This window comes from Panthera pardus, unplaced genomic scaffold, assembly GCF_024362965.1.
Source record: "Panthera pardus isolate Hobbes unplaced genomic scaffold, ASM2436296v1 HiC_scaffold_26, whole genome shotgun sequence".
Classification (NCBI taxonomy): Eukaryota; Metazoa; Chordata; class Mammalia; order Carnivora; family Felidae; genus Panthera; species Panthera pardus.
In genome coordinates this window covers 18,433,175-18,458,415 of record NW_026526832.1, presented here as the reverse complement: position 1 = coordinate 18,458,415, position 25,241 = coordinate 18,433,175, and the positions used below count along the sequence as shown (strand labels likewise).

The window sequence follows — 25,241 nt, the reverse complement described above, 5'->3', positions numbered from 1 at the left end:
CCCGCGGTCCGCTCCTGCCCAGCCACGGCCTTTCTTCCCCGCGCGGGGAGTGCGGCTGGCGTCAGCGCCGCCGGGAGCCTGGGCACCGAGGGGAGCGCTGTGCCCGCCTCCTCCCGCGCCTCTTCCTCCTCCTCCTCCTCCTCCTCCTCCCCCTCCCCCCGCCTCCCCGTGCGCTCCTCCCCGCAAGGTGGAGTCTGGGGTTGACGTGAGTGAATCCACATGGTACAGGGGCTGGAGAATAAAGAGTGGAGTTGAACTCGTGCCATTGTAGTGACTCATCTCGGGCAGAGCGCAGGGGCTCCGAGCGAAGCGAAGAGCAAGTGAGCGGCGCTCGGCGGGCCCGGGAGAGAGGGAGAGAGGCGCGGCCGGGCGAGGCGGCCCGTCGGGGAGCGGGCGCCGGGGAAGGGGTGCAGTCGGGCGCCGGAGCGGCGGCACGGGCAGCGGGGCCGCGTCCCTCTCAGCGCCGGCTCAGCTGGAGCCCCGCGGGCCCCCCCCTCCCCCCCCCCCCGGGCGCAGGCTGCTTTCTCCCGGCAAGTGTCCGAGCCGCTCCGAAACTCCGGCGGCGAGTCGACCACAGGAAGTTTATTCTCAGCTCCTTTTCTAAAAGGAGGAAATAGAAGTTTCTCCCAGCCGGCAGTCTCTTCTTTTCGCCTCTTTCGCCCTGTCTGAAATCGGGGGCCCCCGGACCTGGCAGGCGTGACCCGCCGGGCTCCTGCTCTTTTTTAATTTCCAGTTTTTGATCCGGCCAGCCGTCCCGGCCGGGCTCCGGCTGCGCGCGGGAGCGGGAGGGCGCGCGCAGGGGAGGGACAGAGGGACGCGCGGACTTTTAGAGGGAGGGACTGGGTGGCCCGCCGGTCCCGCGGCGCTCGCAGAGCAGGAAAGAAGTGCGGCGCGAGGCGCTCGGGAGGCACCGTCCCCGGCTGTCGCCGCCCCCCGTCCGCGCCCGCCACCGTCGGGGAGAAGCCCGGGAGCGAAGATTAGAGCCCGAGGCGCGGCCGGCAGGGAGCGAGCGCGCAGCAGCCGGTGCGCGGCCGCGGCGAGGGCGGGGGAAGAAAAACACCCTGTTTCCTCTCGGGCCCCCACCGCGGATCATGTACCAGGATTATCCCGGGAACTTTGACACCTCGTCCCGGGGCAGCAGCGGCTCACCTGCGCACGCCGAGTCCTACACCAGCGGCGGCGGCCAGCAGGTAGGTGCGGGCCCTGGGTGCACCTGGCGGCGCGGGTGGACCCCCGCCCTCCTCTCTCCGCCACTGCCTCTTTTGCTTTCTTTTCCCATTTTTGTCTTGGCGAGAAAATTCCTACGGGGTCACCGTTGTAGGTTCTGGATTTTCGTGTTGTCCGCCCACCGTTCTCCCCCATCACTTAAAAAACCAACCAACCAACCAACCAACAAAACTGGAGCGGGGAGTGGGCTTGAAGAGCCGGCCAACCTTTTCCCTCACGCTACACCTTATCCAGACGAGCTCCTGGAATTGCAGCCTTCCTTCCCGGGAGCCTGTTAACTCCTCTCCCAGAAATCGTTCCCCTCTCCCCCTTCACTTCTCCGTGGTGGGTAAAAAAAAAAAAAAAAAAAAAAAAAAAAAAAAAAAATCTTTGCACTCACTGGCCCCTCCCGACATCCAAGGACTCTTCCTGTGGGAAAGCCCTCTCCCTCTCTGCCCCTGCTCCCCATCAGTCTTAATTTCTGAAAGAGGTTGGGGATTCGGAAACATGGTTGGGCTCCTTCAAGTAATCCAGAGTGAGAGCGAGGGTTGTCGCCCTGGGAATAGGTGCGAAGGTCAGGAAGGAGGAGGTCAGCCTTGATAGGCTCCGGGCCTGCGCCTTTGTGCCCCCGTGCCCATCCATCTTCTGTTCGGGTCAGAGAAGGAGCTTGTACTGCCACCAGAAGGGGCGCCTTGAGGGTCTGGGAGGGTACCTGGGGCAAGGAAGCCTGCAGAGAAAAGTGGGGGTGGGGGAAGAAGAGGCCTTGCTTAGGCTCTTGGGTGGTTCTGGAAGCGGAAAAACAACTTGTTTCTAAAGCAGCCGGACTGGTTTGCACTGGAAGGATTGTGCCTGCGATCTGTGTCTATAAATACCAGAAAGGTGCTGCTGGGGTGGGGGTGCCAGTGGGGTGCCTGCCCTGGGCAGCAGCCACTGCCCCCACCTCAGCCCGCCCCCAGGCTTCAGAGGGAGCTGGCTTAACAAATAAGGCCACTACTACCTGAAGCCCATCTCCCTCAGGATCTGCGGAGTCTCTAGCCAAGTTGGCTGCAGCCAAGAATTGGTCCGGTAAGGCAGTGGCCTTGGCCTCCAGAAGCCAGCCAGCCAGGAGGGGCTGGGGTTGGCTCCTGGGAGGGGTGGACCATGCCAGAAAATAAAATGGAAACATGGCTCTCTTTAGGATCTGAAGAGGGATACCTTGTTCCAAAGTGATTCCCAATACTTGGTGAGTCCCCCAAATGGCTTTTCTGTGTCTTTCCTCTATCTCCCCTGGTGTCTCCCTAAGCACCGGCTGAAGAGGACCTAGTCTGTGCATTGAGGGCACATTCAGTGCACCTTTAATAATGAGCACCAGGCGATGAGTTTTCAATCTTGTCCTAAAAGTGATTTTGTTTGCTTTCCCTTCCCAGTGGTGGTTTTTATTGAATCCAAATAGCATTAAGCCACGGTTTGGAGTCCTATATGCCCATTCCCTCACTCTTTAATTCAACAAACGCCAAAACATCCCTCTCCTCCTCCCGGAATCCCAAAGAGGTCTTTTGATATCTTGTCTGTTCCTTTTGCTGCTGTTTTTGTGGCAGTCATCGTTGCAATATTACAATCTCACCGCCTGGCTTTGCTCAGACCCTGGGCCCTGAATGGGAAGTCAGACCGGACATCAGTGCCCCGATTGAATAATCTGTGTCACTAGGGCTTTGAGCCCAGGATGTGAGCAGAGGCAATTCCCTGTTTTGGAAGAAAATCAGACAGGAAACCAGTGCGAGGAAGAAGGAAGAGAACTCGGTCCGGCAGGGTGTAATGGGGCCTCATTACTGAAGCAAAAAGCAGCTGTTGGCTAATTCCTAGCATGCTGTAACACATGAGAATTTTGCAATTAGTAATAACTAGTGCATGGGTTCTCGCATATACGCCTGCCTGTTTGGCCCAGCAGCTTGAGTGAAGTGCCTTTCAAACCAGAGGGATTGGCAAGGTAATGCCACTTTGGACAAGTCTTTCAGCCTGTCCGCCTCTGGGGGGAGGGGGGGAGAGAGGGGTCTTGTGGAAGGGGGAGGTTTTTCCATCATCTCTCCAACTTGGAGCAAAGCTGTTCTGTGGTCCTCAGGACTGACTTGAGAGGCTTTTGTTACTTCACAAGTCTGTGCTATGACCCTACGGGCTCAAGGTAACTTTATTACATACCAGATACAACTTGTAATCACTTTATTTTCCCTCAGCTTCCTTTATGGGGAGGCTTTCCTGGCATTTAGTGGGGTCTTCCTCCTTTGTGGTATCTCAGTGGACCACTCAGTAGAAGAGCGTTCTCTGGTTTTCCTTTGGGCAAGTGAATATTACTTTTTCCTGCTCTGTTTGTGGGGTCTAATACTCCTGATAAGTTTGTTGCTGTCTTTTCAACCCAGAACCTTATCTCTGGCTTCATAAAGCTTGATTTTAACACATGGCCATGAGTTCCAGGGACTTCAGAGGGGTGGGGGGCAGATAATGCTTTGTTAAAACCACTCTTCGTGTATATGGCAGGAACTCGAAGCATGAGAAATATTTCCTGTTCCAGTTATAGTTTTAATCTCAAAACATTGGTGATTTTGTTTTGTCAATAATAGTTGCACACGCCTCCCCCTCCTGGCCTTTTCTTTTTATTGTTGTTGTTTTCTCTCTCCCCTAACTTTCCTAGGAAAACACCTCCCAGATATATGCCCTGCCTGGCTGCTCGACTATTACGGTTTCAGGACCTGAGCATTACGCAATCAGCCAGTTACACAAACATAGGTCATTTCATAACTTGTTTTCATCAGCTGGGCCCCCTTTTAATGAAAAAAACAAAACAAAACAAAAACAAGATCTAGGACTTTTCCAAGGCTGCCATTTGTCTGTTCCTCAGATAACGTGAAAATAAACCAAGAGGGACAGTTCCTCTTTGGAATCAAGGAATACCAGACTTGCTCTCTTCTTTGGCAACCGCCCTTTCCCAAGAGACAGACAGACACACATACACGCACACATGCACACACACAAAATTCCCCGGAGTGAACTTTTGCCAACTGTACCAGGCTGGGACATTCCTCACATCAAAGAACTTTTACCAGAAATGACTGTGATTCCCAAGTCAGTCCCAATCACACCTCTCTACTGCCCCCTACGGGACATTCTTAGAAGAACTGTCTGGGGAATGTATTTTTCCAGCCCCAGACAGTGTTAACTTGGTGAGTTTTCGGAATTCTTAGGATTTTTTTCTTTTTAATTCAGGACAAATAAATGCCATATATTTAAAAGCGGTTAACTAGGAACTGCCTGACTTTGACATGCAGTTTTCTTAAGAAATTTTGTTTTGTTCTAAATAAAACCTGGTTGAAAAAGGAGTGCTTTTTTTTCTTTCCCTGTCTTGATGTTTGTCTGATCTTTTGGGTAACCAGGAACAATGTCTTCAAATTCCCAAGGCGTGCTTTCTTGCTGTGTTTGTATCAGGACACTGGGAATTTTGGGGGGGGAGGTGGTCTTCAGAATTGGCTGGAAGGTGGGAGGTGTATATATGAAGGGTTTGGTGCCCCCCCCTTTGTCTTTGATCTTGTAGATGTTGTAGATTAGGATCAAACGAAATGTTATCCCAGGAATTTGTCTGTTCTACTGATTCTTGATGGTGGAAGTCAGCGTCAGTTTTTCATCAAAGCGAACGGGGTGAAATAGCAGTCATGTATTGTCTGAGGGGGTAGCTGAATTTCTCTGTCCAGGCCCCTGAGTGCATTGCCATTACTTTATTTCTGCCTGCCTTATTATTCAAAGTGAGTGTAAAGTTAAGGGCCTCATTTTCTTTTTTTCGTTTCTATCTTGATGCAAACACACCAGAAGTACACATCCAAATCCCTGTGGTCCCCTTTATAATTATTCACCGAGGAGACTAAATACTTCTTTGAGTGCCATGGCTCTTAGACTCACGTTTTACAATGCCCCTCTTTTGGAATTGCCTTCAGCAAATCCTTTTGAAAACCCTCCCTGCTAACAAATCTTTGTCCTTTGAGGGTGAGCTTGATATTTGGAAGTTGGCAAAAGATGTGACATATAAGGAATCAAGTCTGACATAGAAGGCTGGGTGATCCAGCTGGGTCCAAAGCACAGTATGACCCAGAGTTGTCTCGATCTTGATCTCAAGAGTCTTCCTGTGAGAGCAGGCACCGAGAGAGGGCACACCAAAGTAGGCACTTCGGCCATCTGTCACTTTAGATTTTCTTCCCCTCTGTTAAACAGGAATAAGGTGTTGGTTTTTGAGAACTCAGGAAGCTAACTTTGTGGTCTATTTGTTGAAAGAAAGAAAAAAAATAGCATCATTACTTTGTGGACATGTCTCATCCATGTTGCACGTGGTATCTTTTGATGGCCACAGCATTTCAACATGACGGCAGCTGCTTTGATTGAGGCAAATAGATCTGTTCCAAACCCCACTTGGTAACTCTATCCCTCTTCAACTCACTGGGCCAAAAAGAGAAGATCTGCATTCTCTTGCCCAGCACCATCTCACTGGCAGTGACTTGGCCATACTCACCCTGCTGGAGTTAAAGGGAATATCAGATGCCATGCCCTTCCACTGAGTGCAGAAGGGGTACATGGAATAGTGGGCATTACCCTTCCCACCCTCACCCGGTGCTTTGGAGTGGGGGGTTCTGGCCAGAAGGGCCCTGGGAGGAAAGAAACTGGGGGACGCTGACAGGTAACTCGGCATCAGTCGCTTTCTCCTGTCCCTTGTTTTTCTTCTCTCCCTTGTTTGCTTCACCCTGGCTGTTCAGAGGAGGAAGGGGAGAGTGTGGTTCCTTTGAGCGAGCCTGGGAAAGAGAGGAAGCTGACGGGAGGCAAATCACCTGAGAGAGTGTTCATGTAAAATGTGGGGAAATCATGAGTTATTAGCAGCCATTTCCATCGTGACACAAATGGCTTTCTTCAGAGAGGAAAGGTCAAAGTGATACCAAATGCAGAATCTGTGAAGATTGATTGAATTCCATATAGAAGGCTTTGGAGAAAATGACACGTTTAATAAAAATAGAGAGCATTTGGGTCCAGCTGGACCTCAGTCGTGCTCTGGGGTGTATGAGGTAACATTTGCCCTCACTCTGTCCTCTTCCCCTGAGCCAGTCTCTGGAGATTTTGGAATTTTTCTTTTCCCATGCTGGGGATGTAAAGAAAAGAAAAAGGGGGAGGGTGGTTCTTAAGAGAAAGAACCCAGTCCATTTCCAGGTATGCACAGTCCTACCTGTCTGTCTGCTGAGACAAGTCACAGGTATTCATGGGCTTCGTGGCTTGAGTGGTTGGGGGCCCAGTTGAGAATCAATGTGATGGTGGAATACCTGGCCGACAACACCGCCCCTGACTTCCATCTCAAATGCCACTTGTGCCCAGCTCAGGAGTTTCTGAGATAAGCTCAACCCCATCCGTGTCTTCGGGAAAATGGGAATCCAAACCCTGCTTCCTAGACCCTTGTGCTTCCTAGATCCTAGACTGCTCTTGACCCTCATTTCTGAATCCAAGGCCTAGCTGTAAAATTCAGGAAGGTCATTTTCCCAAATCAGAAAGCGCTAGGCTGCAGGGACCCCTCTGACCCGGCGAAGCTTGGTGGCCGTAGGGCGCTGTGTTCTGAGCTGTCTTGCTTAAACAGGCTGTGGGAGCGGGACTGAACAGCCCCGTGGCATCCTTAAATATAGGTGCTTCGGGATAAAGAAGGGTCTTTATGATGCCAGAGACACACAACAAATCTTGTAAGGGCTCGAACTTCAGCTTCAGGGTCTGAGTGAGACTCCCTGGGTTAAAGGAACAGTTCTAATTGTGTTTGGCTTTTTTTGTTCCCTCTCTTTATTCCCCCCCCCCCCTGCCCCCCGCTGAGCATTTGGAGAGGGAATGGGCCTCTAGAACAGGGGGCGCCAAACTATGACCCACGTGTCTTTGTAAATAAGGTTTAATGGAACATGGGCGCACCTATTTGTTTACATATCGTCTGTGACTGCTTCCACGCTATAATGGCAGAGTTGAGTAGTTGCGACAGAGACCGCATGACCCACAAAGCCTAAAATATTTACTATCTGGCCTTTTACAGCAAATGTTCGTCAGACTCTGCTCTAGGAGGTCGGTGGGGGCCAGTTTGTCCTTTTATAGGCATTCTTGCCCACCCAGAAGTCAACAGGATGACACAGTCAAATAAAGCATCTGGAGGCTTTGCCAGGCCGGAATGCCACACAGCCGTCCAGCATCTTTGATCCCGTCCCTGGAGGAGGAGCTCCCAAGGGGGCTGGAGAGCCCCCCCGGGGACTCAAGTGACGTCCTGGGTTCCCTGCTGTATCCCCCACCCCTCCCAGCACACGCTCGGTGCTGCAGCAAGGCTCGTGGTGTTCCAGTGCTCACAGCTGGGAAACCCCGTGTTGGTTTCTGCTCAGTATTAACCCTTCCAGAGAGCACCATGACTTATCCCCAACATGATGTTTGACTGATGGTCGGGTCTGCTGGCAGAGAAGACTGTCAGGCTGACTTCTGGGACCACGGACCCCCTAGCCTCACCTCATCTCTCCTACTCGGGTGTAGCTTTCTGAGTGATACCTTTGGAGCTGAGACAAGTCACATCGGCCAGAACCCATTTAAACTTGTGTGAGTGTCTCAGAGAGGCTCCTCTAGGAGACAAAAGCCTTCTTTATCACAGCCCCAGTCCCCTGTGGGGATGGGACATTGTTTTCCTAGGGCCAGTGTGTTATCCAGATGGCTTTACCTCCCTCTGAAACAAGTTGTACATGCATTTCGAGGCAGTCATTACCTAGTGCCTTGTTTTTATGGCTGTCTTGTTTTGTCTAGACCAAGCCATTGCTGCAAGCAATCTGGCTGTTGGCCGGGGAGCACATTCTGTAGAACCAGAGCGAGGGGACCGAGAGCCCCCAGAGGGGCTGAGAGTCGTCCACTTACTCCCAAGGAGTCTTAGTCTCCGAGCTGTGCTTTAGGGTTTTTGCTTGCTTCCCATGGCTGAGAGGGGAGCTTTTTGTTTGTTTGGCTGTTGGAATGAGGAGTGGATTTCTTGGATGCCGTCCGGAGGGAGAAGCTGACAGTTCCCTCACAGAGGTGGAGGGTCCCATCGAACCATCATGCTGGATGCCTCAGGTGCCCTTCAGACCCAGAACCTGACCTGAAGAGAGACATGGAATAAAAATGCCGGGTGCCTCCCAGGAGTGGGAAGCTGGCCGTCTTTCCCGGAGCCGCCCCAAGCAGAGTGCACGGGCACCGTGGTGATGCGTGACCGCGGCGGCGGGGCTGCTGGTGATGACGATGCCGCCTTCCATTGGTTCAGAGCGGCGGTTCTCCACCCTGGCTGCACGTTAGAATCTCCCCAGGCATTTAAAAAAAAACACCTTATCAGAACCCCATCCCGGACGTGTTATTTTAGAACCCTAATGGCGAGGCTGGCTCCGGCATTGGTGTTTTTAGAAAGCTCCTCAGAATGTTCTAACGCGCAGCCTCGGTGGAGAACCACCGGAGTGCCTTTTATAGCCAGCGATTCTAAGGAGCTACTTGTTTAATCGTGACAGTGATTTGCGAGTTTGGTGTTCAGATTCTTCTTCACAGACAGGAGAACTAAGTCCTCAGTGATTTCGCGAAGGTGTCCGCCCGGGCCTCCTGGCTCCAGGTGGAGGGTTTCCTGCCACCACCTTCCTCTCTCCCCCGCAGCTCCCCTCCAGCAGCCCAAGAGAAGCGTAGCTGTCTGGGCCTTGCGTGCCTCTGCGCACGCTCAGCCACGCGCACGCGTTCTCAATCCTCTGCCTCCTCAGAGGCCCAGCTGAGTTGTCCATTTTCTTCTCCTTGAAGATCATTTCCTACTTGGAGTCTTCCTTGTTCACTGCATCCTTCCTTCCTTCACACACGCACACATACACGCACACCCAGCTCAGGCAGCTCCTGATAAAAAGCCGAATCATCTTTGCCTTCCAAGGTGACTCAAAATCCATTGTACTGGACAGCTCTTCTCATAGTATCCCAGAATCCACTGGTAACTTCACCGAGTCTCAGGATTCATCCCACTGGGGCTCTCCTCGCCCAATCCCAGAATCCATCGTGCTGGGTCATGCTTTCTTCACAAAACGCCCTTGCCCCGGGGCCCCAGGGCAGTCTGGGAAGGGAGGCAGAGACGTGCCACCACCCAGACTGGGGTCAGGCAGCTGGCAGGGGAGTGAGCAAGGAGGGGTCCCCAGCTCCCCCAGTTACAGTGAGGTGCTCTAAGCTCCACTTACTTGCATGACAGGAACCCAGGTGTCATCACCGGGGACAAAGGCAACGGTGGTGGCAGCCGCCATTGCTGCTAATACTTGTACTCCTGGTTGGTCTGACCAGGCCAAGATAGGAAGGGAAGCTATAGCACCCGTGCCAGCGATAGCATGATTTCATCTGGGATCGGACCTGTGGGGCCTCCTGGGTGAGAGGGGCGGTCGACAGGGATGAGCTGACACCCTGAGGGCAGCAGGGGTGGCTACGGCACTTGGGTCTGGATTTCAAGGAAGAAAAAAGCAACACTACGGAAGCTTGCGTAGCACCGTGTTTGAGAGCCTCTTTGAATCCTGACCCCCCTGCGTACGAGCCATGTGGCCTTGGATAAGTTACTCAGTCTCTCTAAGCCTAAATTTCTGCCTCTAAAGTGGAGATAATGGTCGTTCTTACCTCAGAGGGAGAATGAAGGAGATAATTTAGGTCAAACACTACCATGGTGCCTGTCGTTTAGTAAGTGCTCAGCAGGTGCTCTTATTGCTTTCATCTCGTCACCCACCAGATTAGGGAAGGAAGGAGCTGCAGAACTCCTTTGTGTGGAGATGGGGGTCACCCGAGGATGACGGCTTCATTAGGGGAGATTTCCCCTGAGGAGCTGGAAGCCGTGGGCTGCGGGGGCAGGGAGGCCCTTCCTTTCTCCCCTCACTTTCTAGTAGTCACTCTGAAGAAAGAGGAGCTTGACCCATTTTAGTGTTTGTACTCTGTCATCATCTTATATTCTAAATAGGATGCTTCCTGCAGCACGTTCCAGAGAGTTCTGCAACTTGGTCTGGGCATGAATTAAGAGACAGGGAGAAAACGCTGAGCTAGCAGCACGAGAGTTTCCCACAGACACAAACATGAACACAGATAGATATGTAGGTAGGTAGGGAGAGACGCAGTGTGTCTGCCCCAAGCAAGATGGCGGTTAAGGGCGAGGAGAAGGAAGGTCTGGCCACAGATGCTACCACTTTTCAGTCTCATTGGTCGGAGGACACCTTTTCCTGGACCTGGTCTCACCCTGATGGGGTCACAGCCCCATCCTGAACCTATTCAGAAAGTAACAAAAGCAGGCACAATAAGTTTCCTGGTGATTTTTGTTGCCCCCCCCACCCACCCAACCCGTGGGTGCACCAATGTCCTCAAAGGGTCCCGAGCCCCAGTACCCCGGGGACTAATTGGAGGTGACCCAGAGGCTCGTGAGGCCGGGTAGGAGGCCTGCGCTCCTGCAGGTGCAGGCAGAGCTAGCCTGCTGAGTGTTGAGTGGCTAGGGGCCGCATCTGTCCTCGAAGTCATTTGGGGTATGACCACACCCTTACGAGCCACCTGGGGAGCGAGTTGCCAGGACCTCCGGGGAGCGGATCTGACGTGGGGCCTCAGGAGTAGTTAAGATCCCACTGATTCTTGGGTTGTTGGGTGTCCAGGGAAGCCCACCCAGTGTTCCGACCTTGGCCCCCCCCCCCCCCCCCCCCCCCCCCCCCGCCCAGCACTGACTCTGCTTCGCCTCCTGGCTCTGCTTGTCCTGTTCCATTATGCACCTGTTGGCTCAATACTGTTCTTTCCTCATTTCAGAAGTTCCGGGTAGATATGCCTGGCTCAGGCAGCGCCTTCATCCCCACCATCAACGCCATCACCACCAGCCAGGACCTGCAGTGGATGGTACAGCCCACAGTGATCACCTCCATGTCCAACCCGTACCCCCGCTCGCACCCCTACAGCCCCCTGCCGGGCCTGGCCTCCGTCCCTGGGCACATGGCGCTCCCAAGACCTGGCGTGATCAAGACCATTGGCACCACCGTGGGCCGCAGGAGGAGAGATGAGCAGGTACGGCTCAGATCAGTGTAAAGGAGGCTCGTCAGTGGCTTTCAGGGCCTCAAAACGCACAGTGTTTTTCTGTGGAACGGTGGGGAGCTGGGGGAGCGGTCTGGTAGCGAGCACTGGGGAGGAGACGGAGCTGGGGACCGGGGGCACACGACCCTCACCATTGGAAGCAGAGCTGGGGGCCGGGGAGTCAGGCCCGGCTCTGTCATCTTGCTCATGTCCCTTAGAATCTCCGAGTCTCTGTTTCTTCAGTTGCAAAATGGGGATCATGGTACCTGCCAGCCAGGACTTGTTGCCATGCAAATGAGATCACAATTGTGAAAACACATTGTATGTGGTAAGGTATCAGCAAATGGGAAGGACTGTTAGGACCTGCCTACAGTGGTGTCCTTCCCTGATCCTTGGCAGCGAAGCCACAGGACAAGCAGCCAACGAAACTCTGGCCGGGAGCTTTTTTTGGATTAGCCCTTGATCGTCCCCTAGGGTCTGTGGCAGGTGAAACACTCAGCCGACCTGCAGGGTCGCCCTCCAGGCCCACGATACTCACCATTCCCTCCTCGGTGTCCTGGGCCTCCGGCTTGCAGCAGGAGCCCATTTCGGGTGCCTGGAATACCCGTCCCAGAAGCGCAGGGACGCTGGGGTCTTTGGAGTTTGCTCAGCTGCTTTAGCTGACTGCGTGTGACGGGAGGAAGTCAGGCATCAGCTTTTTTTACTCTCAAAGGGTTCAGCTTTGAGAAGGAGTCAGCCTGGCAGGGAGGGACACCAGAAAGTGTCGGGCCGTGCTCTCTACACACCATCTACCCATACCGAAAAGGCATGTCGTCCATGTCAATAGTGAACCAGGGTAGTGATGGGCCCCCCGATTCTCCAAAGAGAGGTCAGAATCATGCATAAAAATAGGGAGTGAGCCTTCCAAGAGCCCCATCGGTCCCCCTTCACAGATGACACAACCGAAGCCTTAGACAAACGTGCCTGGGGCCATTTGGCAAGAGAATAGGGAAGTCTGGACAGGAACCCATTCCCTGGATTCCCTGTGCAGTGCTCTCTTAGCAATACCGTGCCACCATGGATCCAGGAAAGGGAAAATACTTTAGCGGTGAAATCCCTTTTTCAAATGAAATATTAGCCTGGAGGATCAATCCTATCCATTTCCACCACTGTCACCTCCACTCTGAGACCCCAGGTCCACAGTGTTCCAATACAAGGACCTTCAAACATGGTGCCCTGTGGATAATCATGGATCCAGTTCCAGCAGTCCCCAGGGTACTTAGAATTACAAAGGTCGCTCCTCCGAGACACTGGAAGCATTCATAGGCTCTCTGTTCCCCTGAGGACAAAGCGGGGCCTTGCGTCCACTACATGCTGGTTTGTTCTGCTAAATGGTAGGAGTCAGCGCAGGGCGACATGGAGAGTAACAGACACTGTAATAGATGCAGCTCTCCGTTGCTGTGGGGGCAGATGGCCAATATCCCCCTCACCGTTGCTTTCCGTAATTGTAGATATTGCAGTAGCAGTGATCATAATGTCCTTTATGAAATATGCTTCCTTCAGGAGCCCAAGGTGTCAAGCTTTCTAGTCACCGATGAGTTGGATCCCCCGCTTGTGTAAGTGACCCCGAAGTAAGAACTGGTCTTGCGAGGGATTCCTGAACTAGCAGGACACAAAGCAAGATGTGCTGAGCACTCTTCCTTCTTTTCTGGGCCTCACCCACACTAAGTTTAGAAGCTTCTATCTGGAAGGGACTTTGGAGACCAGCTTTTCCAGTTTCCCCTCTGTCCCCATTTTACAGATGAGGAAACAGAAGTCCAGAGAGGAGAAGGGCCCTGTCTTCTCTCACTGAAGAGAGTTAGTTAGTGGCAGAGCCAGGACTGGAATCTACCTCCTTTGACCTTCAGCCCTGTGGTTTTCCCACCGCACTACCCTAGGCATGCCTTTAGGACAATCTGTCTGGAGGATTTCCTTCCTTTTCGGGGAGGGAGGGAGAGAGCCAGGAGCATTTTGTCCCACATCAGTTAGGAATTCAGACAATCATCTGGCAGCTTGGAGGAAGCCTGGGGAGTAGCATCCTAGAACCGTGGCTCTTTGGGTTCCTAGCCCTAGGGTCTTTTCTCCGAAGCTGATTTCCTCCTTCCTGACTTCCCCCAGGGGGAGGAGCCTGTGACCCAGAGCCAACATGGTGCCTCACTGCCCTGCTCCAAGCCTGCCCAGAGGCTGCCTCTTAGGCCAGTGGCGGTGACCCGAGGAGGCCGGGAGCAGAGGGTGTGTGGCTTGTGGGTGGGAACTTGGTGGTGCTGACACACTCAAGCTTTAACCGCGTTGAAGTCACCACCCCTGAACACTTCCTATGCTGACAGCTCCCCCAAGTTGCCCCATACCTTACAGATAGCGGAGAGACTTCTGGGCTAATCAGGAGGCCAAAAGCGGTCCGGAAGCAGCCAAAGGGGGAGGGAGGCTGAAATGTACCACAACAAGGTCTTCATCTTTTCTGCCCCTCGTCAGCGAGGGATGAAGGCCTTATCTGGGCCTCAGGGGGAGCCCAGTAGCCCTTTGCGTGGTGAATCCTGAACGCAGGGCTGCTGCGGGGCCAGCAGGCCCTCGGTAACTCTGCTGGGCTCAGGTTGAGACAAGTTTAGAAGCAGCAAGTATTCAGAGCCGCAGCCAAGTAGCCTCATGACCTCAGCTGGGCAGCCAGGCCCCACACAGGGCCAAGGTGCCAGGTTTGTGCACTGTGGATCTCCGGTTCATCTGGATTCTTCCAGGGCTCAGAAAAAGCTTCAGAGAGGAACCTCGGAATTCCATCTTCTTTCTAGCACTTTCTAGGTTAGAGAGGGCCCTCACACTGAGTCTTTTTGTTTGTTTTTAATTCTTTTTTGTTTTTATTTATTTTTGAGAGAGAGAGAGAGAGAGAGAGAGAGAGAGACAGAGCTCGAGTAGGGAAGGGACAGAGAGAGAGGGAGACACAGAATCCAAAGACAGGCTCCACGCTCTGAGCTGTCAGCACAGAGCCCAACACAGGGCTCAAACCCACGAACCATGTGACCTGAGTCGAAGTCCGACCCTTAACTGACTGAGCCACCCAGGCGCCCCTCACACAGAGTCTTCATCTGATCACCACAGAAACTTTTTGGAAGGCAGGGCAGGTCCCAATAATTCCATTTTCTAAATGGGAAATCTGAGGCTTAGAAGGTTTGGTGATTTGTCCACGGCAACACAGAAATGTCATATCAGGGTTTTGTGTTTTTTTTTTTTTAAGTTTATTTATTTAGAGAGACAGCGTGAGTGGGGGAGGGCCCGAGAGAGGGTGAGAGGGAGAATCCCAAGCAGGCTCTGCACCAACAGCACAGAGCCCGACGCGGGGCTCCAACTCACCAACTGGGAGATCATGACCTGAGCTGAAACCAAGAGTCGGATGCTTAACCGACTGAGCCACCCGGGCGCCCCCATATCTGTGTTTTGCTTCTAGTCTGCCTTAGACCTCTCAGAAGAGAGAATGTGGAGCCTTTGGCTCTCTAGGGGAGGCAGAGGATTTCAGAGGTCGGGGCTGAAGACAGGGCTTGAGGACGGAGGTGGAGGCGGGACGAGGTATGGGACCCTGAGACCAAGTCTTTGGAAGGGGCCTGGGGACTCCCAGGCAGACCCTGTGCTCTCTGTGCCCCACCTGGAGACCACTGCAGGGGGCAGAGGCACAATGAGGGTGGAGCTGATGCGGGAGGGGAGCTGGGTCTGGTTCTTAATCGCGTGAGGTGAGGTCGTGGAGGAGGTGAAGGAACATGAGGAGGATATCCCGGGTGTGAAGGAGGTCCCCGGGGCAGATGCAGGACGAGGCGGGGCTCAGCCGAAGCCCTGGGAGATCTGAGGTGCCAGGAGGCTGGTAGGTCTCCCTAGCGTGCCAGGCTTCCTGCCTCCCCCCTGAGCCACACACCTTGACTGCTGGAGGGTGGGCGGTGGATTTGAAAGTTGAGAAGGTGTGACGAGCCTCTCTGTGCTCAGGTGGCCTGATGCCTCAGAGGGACTTATGTCCAAGGAGTTGACAGGCACGTTTTCATGCCAGCGTTTGGAGAATTTGATGTGGGGCTCTGGCACCTTGATTGGGCCCATAGGGTTACCTCAGTGTAGACAGAGATGGGATTGTCCTCTCCGATGCTGTGTCCTGCTTTGCTGTTCAGGATATCACAGCAGCAGACCTGCAGGGTTGTGGGGAGCCCTGGGGACTCTGACCTGAGCCCAGTCAGGTCCGTGACTCCCTCCCTCTCTCAGTGGGGACAGTTTCTCTCACCCCTCCAAAAGTGGCTTCGGCTTTTTTCCCATGTTGTCCCTTAGGGTAGGACCCAGATCTTACTCCTCTAAGAATCTTCTAAGCCTTCAGTACTAAGCTTGGCACGTAGTAGGTGTGCTATCAGTGTCTGAGAACTGCGCAGAATGGTCTTTCTTTCGGAATTACTTTCTGCCTTGGCCCACAGCCATCTCCTCCTGTCACCTCTGCCTGCACTGAGGGGCACTGGGGTCACAGGAAGGGCTATATGTAAACAGAGCCTCAGCCCTATGTAGTGGAGCAGAGTTCTTGCCCAGGGGGCATGAGTCACAGGCCCCCAACCAGCCTCCTTGCAAGAAGCTAGATGAAACGCTCTGCAGAGGGATTTTTGTTCATTTCATTTTCTGATAAATCTCCAACCTCTCAAACCACACCCGGCACATGGAAGGTTCTCATTTGTTGAATGAATGCGGGTGGTGGGCAGCAGGATTTAATGTGCCTGGGGGGGTCCCTTCTCCTTTTTGCCTGTCCTGTCCAGCCTAGCGTTGTGCCAGGCACACTAGTGAGCCCTCCAGGTTGAACTGTGAGCCACTGGCACGCTGGGGCTGGTAGAGGAATTGGAAGCCGGGTGATATCCATGGCCCACCTTCTGGCAATAGAACATCCCCCATTCCCCCCCCCCCACCCCCCACCCCCAGTGGTTCTTACTCTGGGCCGAGCTACTTAACCAAATGGGGATAATGAGGCTTGCAGAGTAGGCAGAGTGGTGGGGAGGAGTAATTGGCCAGGGTTTGGGAGAAGCTGTGTAAGTGGGTGGGGCCAGGCCTGGCTGGTATGAAGGGACTCTGGGAGGAGCAACCCCGGCTTCTCCTCTCTGGCCTTAGCACTGGATCAGGGCTGACATGATAAATGCTACCATCTTCTCTGGGCTGTTGAGTCCTTTACACGTTGCTGCCCTGTTCTCCTTCTCAAACCTGGGACTGTCACTTTCCAGGGCGGGCTCAGCTCTAAGTACCCTCCCCGGTGGCCACAGCAGGGAGCGCATATTCTAGAATTGCTGAGCCCAACCACACTCCTCTCGCCTCTCTCCCTTTCCCCCATACCCATCCCAGAAGAGTTTCTTAAAATGTAGTTAGGAAACAAAGCTGGGGAACCATTTACCCAAACCTAATCATGATCCTTGACCTTGGCCTCTAGCTGTCCCCGGAAGAGGAGGAGAAACGTCGAATCCGAAGGGAGAGGAACAAGCTGGCTGCAGCCAAGTGCAGAAACCGACGCCGGGAGCTGACGGAGAAGCTGCAGGCGGTAAGGAGCTCCGCAGGGGCCGGGGGCTCTTCTGGGTGGGCACGTGCTAGGGCCCCAGGCCTCCTGGCCTCCCACCCTCTCCTCGCCCACCAGTGGCCTGTGTAGATGAGTCAGTGCAGACAGAAACATTCCTTCCTTTGAGCACGTAGGTTTAGCATTGCCCTGATTAGAGTAGAGATTGGGGGAGAGTGCTGGCCTTTGGCACCAGCCTGGGCCCAGAGAGGGAGTTCAACAGCCTGCAGGGACCTAACACCTGTGCGTCTCCTGCTCTCAGACCTGCTGGGGCCCCTGGGTGAGGGATGGCACAGAGTGTTGGTATTGCTAGGCCCTGAGAGCCCGCGCAGGCCCAGACCTGCCCCCTCTGGGGCTACTTCCCAGCCTTCCAGCCGCCCCCATGCCTACCACCAGCAGGAATGATCCAAGCTAGCTGGTGTGGACAGGGGGAGACTGCAGTCTGAGGGGGTCTCGAAGCTCTCTGGGTCTCATGGAGATGGTCATGTGCCAGCTGAGTCGTACTGTCTTGGGGTTTTCTCGTATCCTTCGTGGGCAGGAGGATTCCTAATCTCTGCTATGAGCCTGAAGCTGTCACCTTGGTACCTCATTCTGCCCTGTGAGTCACTCTCCCCTGCTGCCTAATTGCCCACACCTGGGGGCTGTGGCCCTGCCCTTCCCTCTCAAAAGCCTGACCTGACCACGTAACTCCCTCCAGAGCCTAGCCCTGCGAGATGGGCTGAATGGCATGTGGAGGAAGCCCAAAGTCAGGACTAACTCTCCTGAGCAGAATGTTAGAGGGAGACTGTTGGCAGTCCTTAACAATGACCAGCCAGGGACGGGCTCTGGAAATCACAAATTACCTTACACATCCCATGACGTTCTCGAATGCTCCCGGGTACCACCCACCTGCTTCAGGTCCCCTTTGTCCAAGAGTGAGAGCTCTTGGGGGTTGAATGTGTACTGTGTGAATTCCATGTAGCCTGTAGCGATGTCCCGTGGAGGTGTGTGTGAGCATCGGGAGGGAGACCGGGAGCTCTCCGTCACTAGGTGAAGAGATCCCTTAGTGATCAGTACTCCCTGGGTAGACTCCCCCAGGAGAGTCCTCCCTACCACTAACCTTCTAAGGGGCCAGGTCCTCTTGAGTCTACCCAGGGTGCTCCCTACCACTAGCCCCGGAATAGCCCCTCCTCCTCCGGGCCGCCTGCTTTCCTCCCCTCCCTCCCTCCCCCAGAAGCCTCACACCCTACTCCCCCGCCGCCCCACCCACCCCAGCCACCCAGGCCCCTGAGCCACATCCTCCACAGGAAACCTCTCATAAGCTCATGACGTTTGTCAGACCCTTGAGACAGATGGAAACTTTTTTTCACTGTGGAATATGCTGTACTCTGCTCAGTGAAGCTCTGGCCCACATCATCTCATTCTTGAACGGGAATCGGTGTTAGGGGAAAAGTGGGGAGGAGGCCGTGACACACGCCTTTTCACCTTTCATACCTGCTCCTTCCGTGTGCTTTGCTGCTTCTCTGGCTTTGTACCAAAGGGAGGGGGCCGAGCTCCTCGCCACGGGACCCCGCCACCCTCCTCGCCTGCTCAGGCTGTCAGGTTCCTCATCTGTTAAAGCACAGGGACTGAACGGAATATTCTCCCAGGGTTCTGTGAGTCCCAAAGCACGTGCTTCAGAAATTAGAGTAAAAAAGGGAAGTGGGGCGGTGACGATTTAGCGGGGACTAATGGAGAACTTCCTGCCAGGCTGGCACTGTCCAAAGCTTGTGTGTGCAGTGTAGAGTTTAGGGTTTATGCATCCACAGGCAGGCTGGACAGGGGTGAAGGGGTATGAGAAGGATTGGGGGGGGGCGGGTTGCAGCGCAGGGAACTGCATGCTGCTCTCCCTTCCCCTCCAGACCTCACTGTTCCCCCCTCCTGGGAAACTGCAGTCCTGGCAGGGGGGCAGTAGAGCCTGGTAGCATATGGACTCTGGAGTAGATACATCAGGGTCAAGTCTGGGCTACCCTGTAACCTGCTTGCTCTGTGACACTGGGCAAATGACAAGACCTCTCTGAATCTCAGTTTCCTCATCAGCAAAGTGAGGTGATTGATGATGCCTGCTTTAGAAATCTCCTGTGCAGTGCCTGGCACAAAGTAAGCCCTCGGTCGTGGTGTCATTTCAGCCTTCCTCCAAGCCTACTTTCCTCCTTTCTCAGGAGCCTTGGACATAAAAGGAATCTTGAGCCACCAGGTGACTCAGAGCCAGTGGGGTCCGTGGCCAGGGGTGTGAGCGGGCTGCTTTCACAGTTGGTCCTCTGGGGACAGCTCTGGTTTTCCTTTTCTCGCCTGGATTGGAAGCCAACCCCACCCCCACCCCAAGCAGGTCTCCCTGGCAGGCTCCTATCCCTCACACACCTCTCTTCCCCCTGCAGGAGACAGAGGAGCTGGAGGAGGAGAAGTCAGGCCTGCAGAAGGAGATCGCTGAGCTGCAGAAGGAGAAGGAAAAGCTGGAGTTCATGTTAGTGGCCCACGGGCCCGTGTGCAAGATCAGCCCCGAGGAGCGCCGATCCCCCCCAGCCTCTGGGCTCCAGCCCCTGCGCGGTGGAGGCGGCGGAGTGGGTGCCGTCGTGGTGAAGCAGGAGCCCCTGGAAGAGGACAGCCCCTCATCCTCATCGGCCGGGCTGGACAAGGGCCAGCGCTCTGTCATCAAGCCCATCAGCATTGCTGGGGGCTTCTACGGGGAGGAGCCCCTGCACACCCCCATCGTGGTGACCTCCACGCCTGCCATCACTCCGGGCACCTCGAACCTCGTCTTCACCTACCCCAGCGTCCTGGAGCAGGAGTCGCCTGCGTCACCCTCCGAGTCCTGCTCCAAGGCACACCGCAGAAGCAGTAGCAGTGGGGACCAGTCATCAGACTCCTTGAACTCCCCCACTCTGCTGGCTCTGTAACCCAGCTCCCAGGGGGTCCTCGTCACTGCCTCCTTCCCAGGGACCAGCACCTTCAAGCACTCCAGGGCCGTGAGGGCAAGAGGGGGACCCTACCAGAGAAGAGAGCTTCCCGGCTCTGGGGACACCCAGGTGGGATTTGGCGGTGAGGTGTTGAGGACTTTTGGTGATCTCTTAGAACTCACGGGACCTCCTCCCTCGTTCATCTTGCAAAGTGAATCCTGTGTCTTGAAAAGCCTTGGAGAACTTGGTTCAGTGGACTCAGGCATCTCTCTGGCTTCTGAAGAGCCTGAAGCTGGTGTGGACCGTTCCTGTCCCTTTGTAACAATCTGTCTCTGGAGTGATGATGTCCTTCCCCGCCCCACCAAGCATGCTCAGTGCCTTTTGGTTTCACCTCCCCTCTATTCGCCCCTTCCTCTCCCCAGTGTTGATTTTACTTCCTCTTGGTTTTTATCAAAGTTGCCATGACATTTCATCGGGGTGGTCTGAATATTAAAGCTCTTCATTTCTGGAGATGGGGCAGCAGGTGACTGACTCTTCTGCTGGGGCCGACTTGTCCAGAAGGGGACAGTCAATGTGCAATACAGAACCTTCCCTCCCTTGACACTCCCCGGTCCACCACCATCTCCAGAACCACCAGCAGGGCTCCCTGAGCTCTCAAGGAGATGCTGCCATCACTGGGAGGCCTGGAGGACCCTTCCTGCCCATCCTTGGAGACAACTTTTGGAGGAGCGGCTTGGCCAGAAGACAGGGTGTGAGTGAGACAGACGGGGCACAGGTTGGGTTTGCCAAATGCCTAATTACCAGGCCAGGAATAGTGCCAACAAGCCACACAGGTGTGTCGCAGCCAGCTTCCCTTGACCTGGTGTCTTGAGCAGGACGTCTCCTGTAATTACTGCCTCGCCATCCTGCCCCTGGACCCTTCTACTAGACCAGGGAGGTGTCCCTCCCTAGGAACCGCACAGCACTCCCAAGTCTCTGTTGGCTCTGCCATCCCCGGTCTGGCTCTCAGGGTGACGCCACCCACAGAAATTTAATGAGCGTGGGCCTGGGCCCTCCCCAGATTACTGCCTGGGGCAGGGAGGGGGGGGCACCTCCCCAAGCCTTGAAGGCACCTTTGCTGTGAAGGGAAAGGTAGGGGAGGAAGGAGGGGAGGCAGAGTGGGATTCGCCTCTCAGTGAGATGTCAGGCCTTTTCTGCCCTCTGTGGTCATCATCTGCTACCTGATGGGGTGCTTTCTCCCTTCCACACCGTGTCCTCCCAGTGTGCTCCTCAGGTCCAGCCAGCCAGCTGTGAACCTCTGGCCCAGAGCTGTTGCTAAGGCTTGGGGCTTTCATGCCCTTCCTGGGGGCTGCTGAAATCAGAGATGAGATGTATTGCTTCCCACTGCAGGGGGCGGGGCGTGGGGGCGGGGGTCCTCCTGGCCTCTTGCAAGAGCACAGCTGAGCGAGGGCCCTGCCTCCCACCCCTCTGAGCCTTTTTCTCCCTAAGGCAAAGCGCTGGCTGATCTTCTAGAATTGGACTCTGCTGGGCTAGTGCTTTGGGGGAGACCCCACTGTTGTGATTCAGCTCTAGAGATCATTGTATGATAATTTAAAATTATATAGATATTATTTAAATCAAACCCAGTGGGGGTTAAATTTCAAAGTTAGTCTCGGGAGAGAAAGAGAGAGAGAGAGAGAGCTGTGACACATTAGCTCACTTGTTCCTTTCACACACCCAGGCCTCGAGGGCGGGTCCTTACTTAATGCCCCTGACCCTCCTCTGTGCACTAAAATGGAACACGCAGAATGGAGCCGCCAAATGCTTAAAACATGCAGCCCGCTCTGACTTTAAGTGATGTGGGGAAGGATAAGCCATGCAGAGAGTGGAGTTTAAAAGAAAAAGGATTTTTTTCCCCCAAAAAACCTTAAAAATGTTATTTCCCACATTCCTTGGCTATGATGCTGCCCTCCCGATTTCCCAGAGGTTCTGGGCGGGGCATTAGATTGGGCAATTGAGTTTCTGGCTTTGGATTAACGAAAGAAATAGCAGTCAGCCAGGAAACGCAGGAGGTGGGCAAAGAAAACTGGGGTGCGCTCTGCTTTGAAGGGCTTAATCATCTCAAGTGGTATTTGTGGCCAATTGGGAGCTATTTGCTTCTTTTTGCATATATATATATATAATATATATATATATTATATATATTTCCTAAATGAAGCTGCTTTTTGGTGTTTTATTTCTGAAAGTCCCTTTGTGCCCCCCTTTGCACAGCACTGATCCCGAGGCAGGCCGTAATCTGTGACTTGGGGCCAGGCTGGACATTCCTGGGATAGCGTTTGGCCTTAGTACAGATTTCAAGCTGTGTTGGCTTTGGGACCAGCAGGAGGGAAAAACCACCGCCTCACAGGGCTTTAGAGGCCTCTAAGCTGCGTTCCCATTCAGGACCCCCTGGCTTTGTTCTTGGAGGTAGGTTGGCTTCCCCAAAGCCAGAGGTTATTTGGGGGAAGGCTGACCATTCACACCTAACTCATGAGCATATCCTCAGTTAGCTGAGGCTTCTTCTGGCTTGTTCTTGAAGTTCCTGCACACACACCATTGTTCCAGAATCACCGGACTCCAGGCCTGCTTTCTCCTCCTGTGGCTCCGACTAAAGCTGCAGCTGCAGTGGGGGCGCCTTGGTGCTTAAGCTGGGAACTGCTGGGCCTCCCCTGTGTCCCCAGCCGCGAGGCAGCTGGTGTGGACTCCAGTTGGGCTGCAGGCAGCTCTGGGACGGCATAGGGCAGGCGCGCCTCGACAGGCTAGTGTGAAACACACGGTCCTCGTGGCCACCTGGCTGGCCTCTCTGGGATCCGTCCTCTTCCTGGCTGAGTGGAGGGACACAGCTGCTGACACAGGAAAGAGAGGAGATCCCAGGTGAAGCTTAGGAAATAGCCGGGGCCAGCTGCACGCAGAGCTTTCGTGGGGAAGTTTGCAGAAAGACATCATTGTTCTGCCTGTGAGAAAGGCAGGTGTGCCCACTGGCCAGTCACACAAGCATCTCGGCCAGGAGCCATCAGAGGCTATGGCTTCCTTTCCTCAGGCTTTGGGGACAAGAGTCTCTTCTCTGCTCCCACTGGGCTCTGAGTCTAAGGGAGGGCTCGACGCCATAGGCAATGGAACTTTTCTCCCTTTGATGGACCAACAAATGTTCCTGCAATCTCATGTTTACCTTTCAGGTTGATCTCCTTTCCTGATCAGATATCACACAGCCCCTCGAAGAAGGAAAAGAATAAGCACCTACTATGTGCCAGGCACTGTATTAGGCACTTTTATAAATATACCCTCTTTAGGATGAGACTAAGGGGCGAGGGTATCCCCTGTTAAAGGCCCCCAAGTAACAGATAAACAAAAACACTTAGAGGTGAGAAGGTCCGTCTTCAAAGATCTCAGGCAAGGTTGCCCTCAGTCGGAGGTTTGTTCTCAAAGACCCATCCCCCACAGTACCCTCCCACCTCCAAACTTCTTTTCCCTCTCCCTTGTCATGTGCTCCTTTGGACTCCTCAGATGGTTGGAGGGGTAACCTGAGTCCTTCTAGAATTTGTGGACCAATAGGATACGTGATGTGTGTAACTTCCTTTAAAAACTTAAGTAAAGGGGTCTTGCTACTTTCTGCTTGTTGAGTCTTCTTGGCATTTATCTTAAAAGCCAGCATCTCACTATTTATTGACAGGTTGGGTGTGTGTGTGTGTGTGTGTGTGTGTGCACGTGCACACGTGCGTGTGTGCCTACATTTCCAAGTGTGCCTCCTGCAGCTTTTAAAAAGAAAACTCAGTCATCCCACTACTAATCTGACATCTCATGCTTCTAGTGTTTGGGCCATACATTAACAGAGGATTTTAATTGGCCAGTGCTGATGTGTTCAGGAAAGGCTGGGTCAATTTGAGCGGGGCATGGGAAGGGGAGGGGGAGAAGAAATTGACATTTATTTTATTATTTATTTAAAATGTTTACATCTTTGTGTTGTACCAAGCCTGAATAGAAACAGCATTAAAGTACTCAGTTCCTCTCTCCCTCTCTTTCTTCATTTTTGTTTTTAAATTTAGGCTAATGATGCTTTTTTTTTTTTGTTTCTAAAATGACTTGTGACATGTGCTGTATAAACTGTATAAAAAGGTTCTGTTCTTAAAGACGGATGGTCATTCCTCTGGGGACAGTGGTCACCAAGAAGTCTATATTGTAAGAGAATACAACGTTCCTCAAAAATTATTTTCTCTGTGTGATTAAACGTTTATTCCATTTATTTTAGTTTGTGGTTACTTGATATCGAGGAAGAAAATATTTGCCTTTGTATAAAGAATAGGTGTCAGGGTGTCTTTTCTGCAGCGAGAGATGTATATATCGTATTTTGGTATATAGTGGAAAACCATAAATTTCGTGCATCTGTATTTGAGATCTGTCAATGATGTGGAGTAAAGTCTGCTATAAGATCCTGGAGGAAACAGGTTGTACAAGAGTCATAGCTCTATGGGGAATTTAATTACCTTTCTGAGCATCCTTTTTTTTTTTTTTTCTTTTTCTTTTTCTTTTGTTTTTCTTTTTTTTCTTTTTTCTTTTCTTTCCTTTTTTTTTTTTTTTTTTTTTTTTTTGTTTAAGTATTGGTGAAACGGTCCCATTGGAAAGGCTTCTAAATAGGCCTCTCCAGGCAGGACTGCGAGCTCAAAAATCTTTGTATAGTTTTGAAAATTGAGGAGTAGTTCTGCTCTGAAGCATCTCTGGTGGTGTTTTCTGTTGTTTTGTTATTTTACTGTAATCCAAGCCTACAGTATTTGCACTAAAGAAAGCTTGTTAGAAAAAGCTTGCTGCTATGGAAGAAAGAACATATTAAACCTTTTTTTTTTTTTTTTTTTTTTTTTTGGTTAGCTTTCCCACTTTCAATTGAGTAGTTTTTGTAGAATAAAATGATTAAGATTGAAGAGCCTCTGATGGTTGGTTTATTCCATCTTTTCTTCCCATCTCTCCTGTCCCTTCTCTTTCTTCTAGACTTTTCTACCTTTGGCCTTGGGGTAGAATTGGTCTCTCTGGTGGGTGGGCAAGGCGGGGAAATGGCCCTCCTAGGACCTCTTTCTGCAAAACGGTGAGGTGGGCCTCTGGCCCCGGCTCACAGCTGCCCCCATTTCCTTTCTCCTGCTTCTCCTCTCGAACCTCCCCCAACTCCTCCCAATCCTGTTCCCCTTTCTCAGGGCCTGATTCTCAGCTAGCTGCCAACTACTGCCAAGGTGTGAGCCAATAAAAGTTCAAGGTGCTGTCCCTTCCTGGAGGTATTTTGTTTGAACAGGTTGGTCCTGGAAACCCACGAATCTTCAAAGAACCAATTAAACGTGTCGCGAACGTTGTCCAGGTGGTCGAATGAGATCACGTGTGGGAAAGGCCTCAGAAAACAACTGAGGGGTGCGCCTAAGTGGATGATCACATCTCCAGATTTTCTCCCTGAAAAGACACAGGTTGTTAGGTGTGAAACTGAGAAG

At 53.1% G+C, this 25,241-nt stretch overlaps 1 protein-coding gene and 1 long non-coding RNA gene across 4 annotated transcripts; one reads left to right on the top strand and one right to left on the bottom strand.

Annotated features, from left to right (window-relative positions):
• The first annotated feature begins 248 nt into the window (after window positions 1-248).
• FOSL2 (FOS like 2, AP-1 transcription factor subunit) lies at window positions 249-24,016 on the top strand. 3 transcript variants are annotated; one of them, XM_019448720.2, is made up of 4 exons: window positions 249-1,190; window positions 11,026-11,277; window positions 16,724-16,831; window positions 19,240-24,016. In XM_019448720.2, the coding sequence occupies exons 1-4, from the start codon at window positions 1,092-1,094 to the stop codon at window positions 19,756-19,758; spliced, it is 978 nt and encodes a 325-aa protein (XP_019304265.1). In that variant the 5' UTR covers window positions 249-1,091; the 3' UTR covers window positions 19,759-24,016. The 3 variants fall into 3 exon arrangements, with proteins under 3 accessions (XP_019304265.1, XP_019304273.1, XP_019304280.1); XM_019448728.2 differs by lacking the exon at window positions 249-1,190 and adding an exon at window positions 2,308-2,428; XM_019448735.2 differs by lacking the exon at window positions 249-1,190 and adding an exon at window positions 2,477-3,172.
• LOC109266558 (uncharacterized) lies at window positions 10,961-13,881 on the bottom strand. The gene is made up of 2 exons (XR_002079761.2): window positions 13,650-13,881; window positions 10,961-11,100 (listed from the first exon to the last, which is right to left on the bottom strand). It is a non-coding gene; the product is annotated as an uncharacterized LOC109266558 (long non-coding RNA).
• Window positions 24,017-25,241: the final 1,225 nt, after the last annotated feature.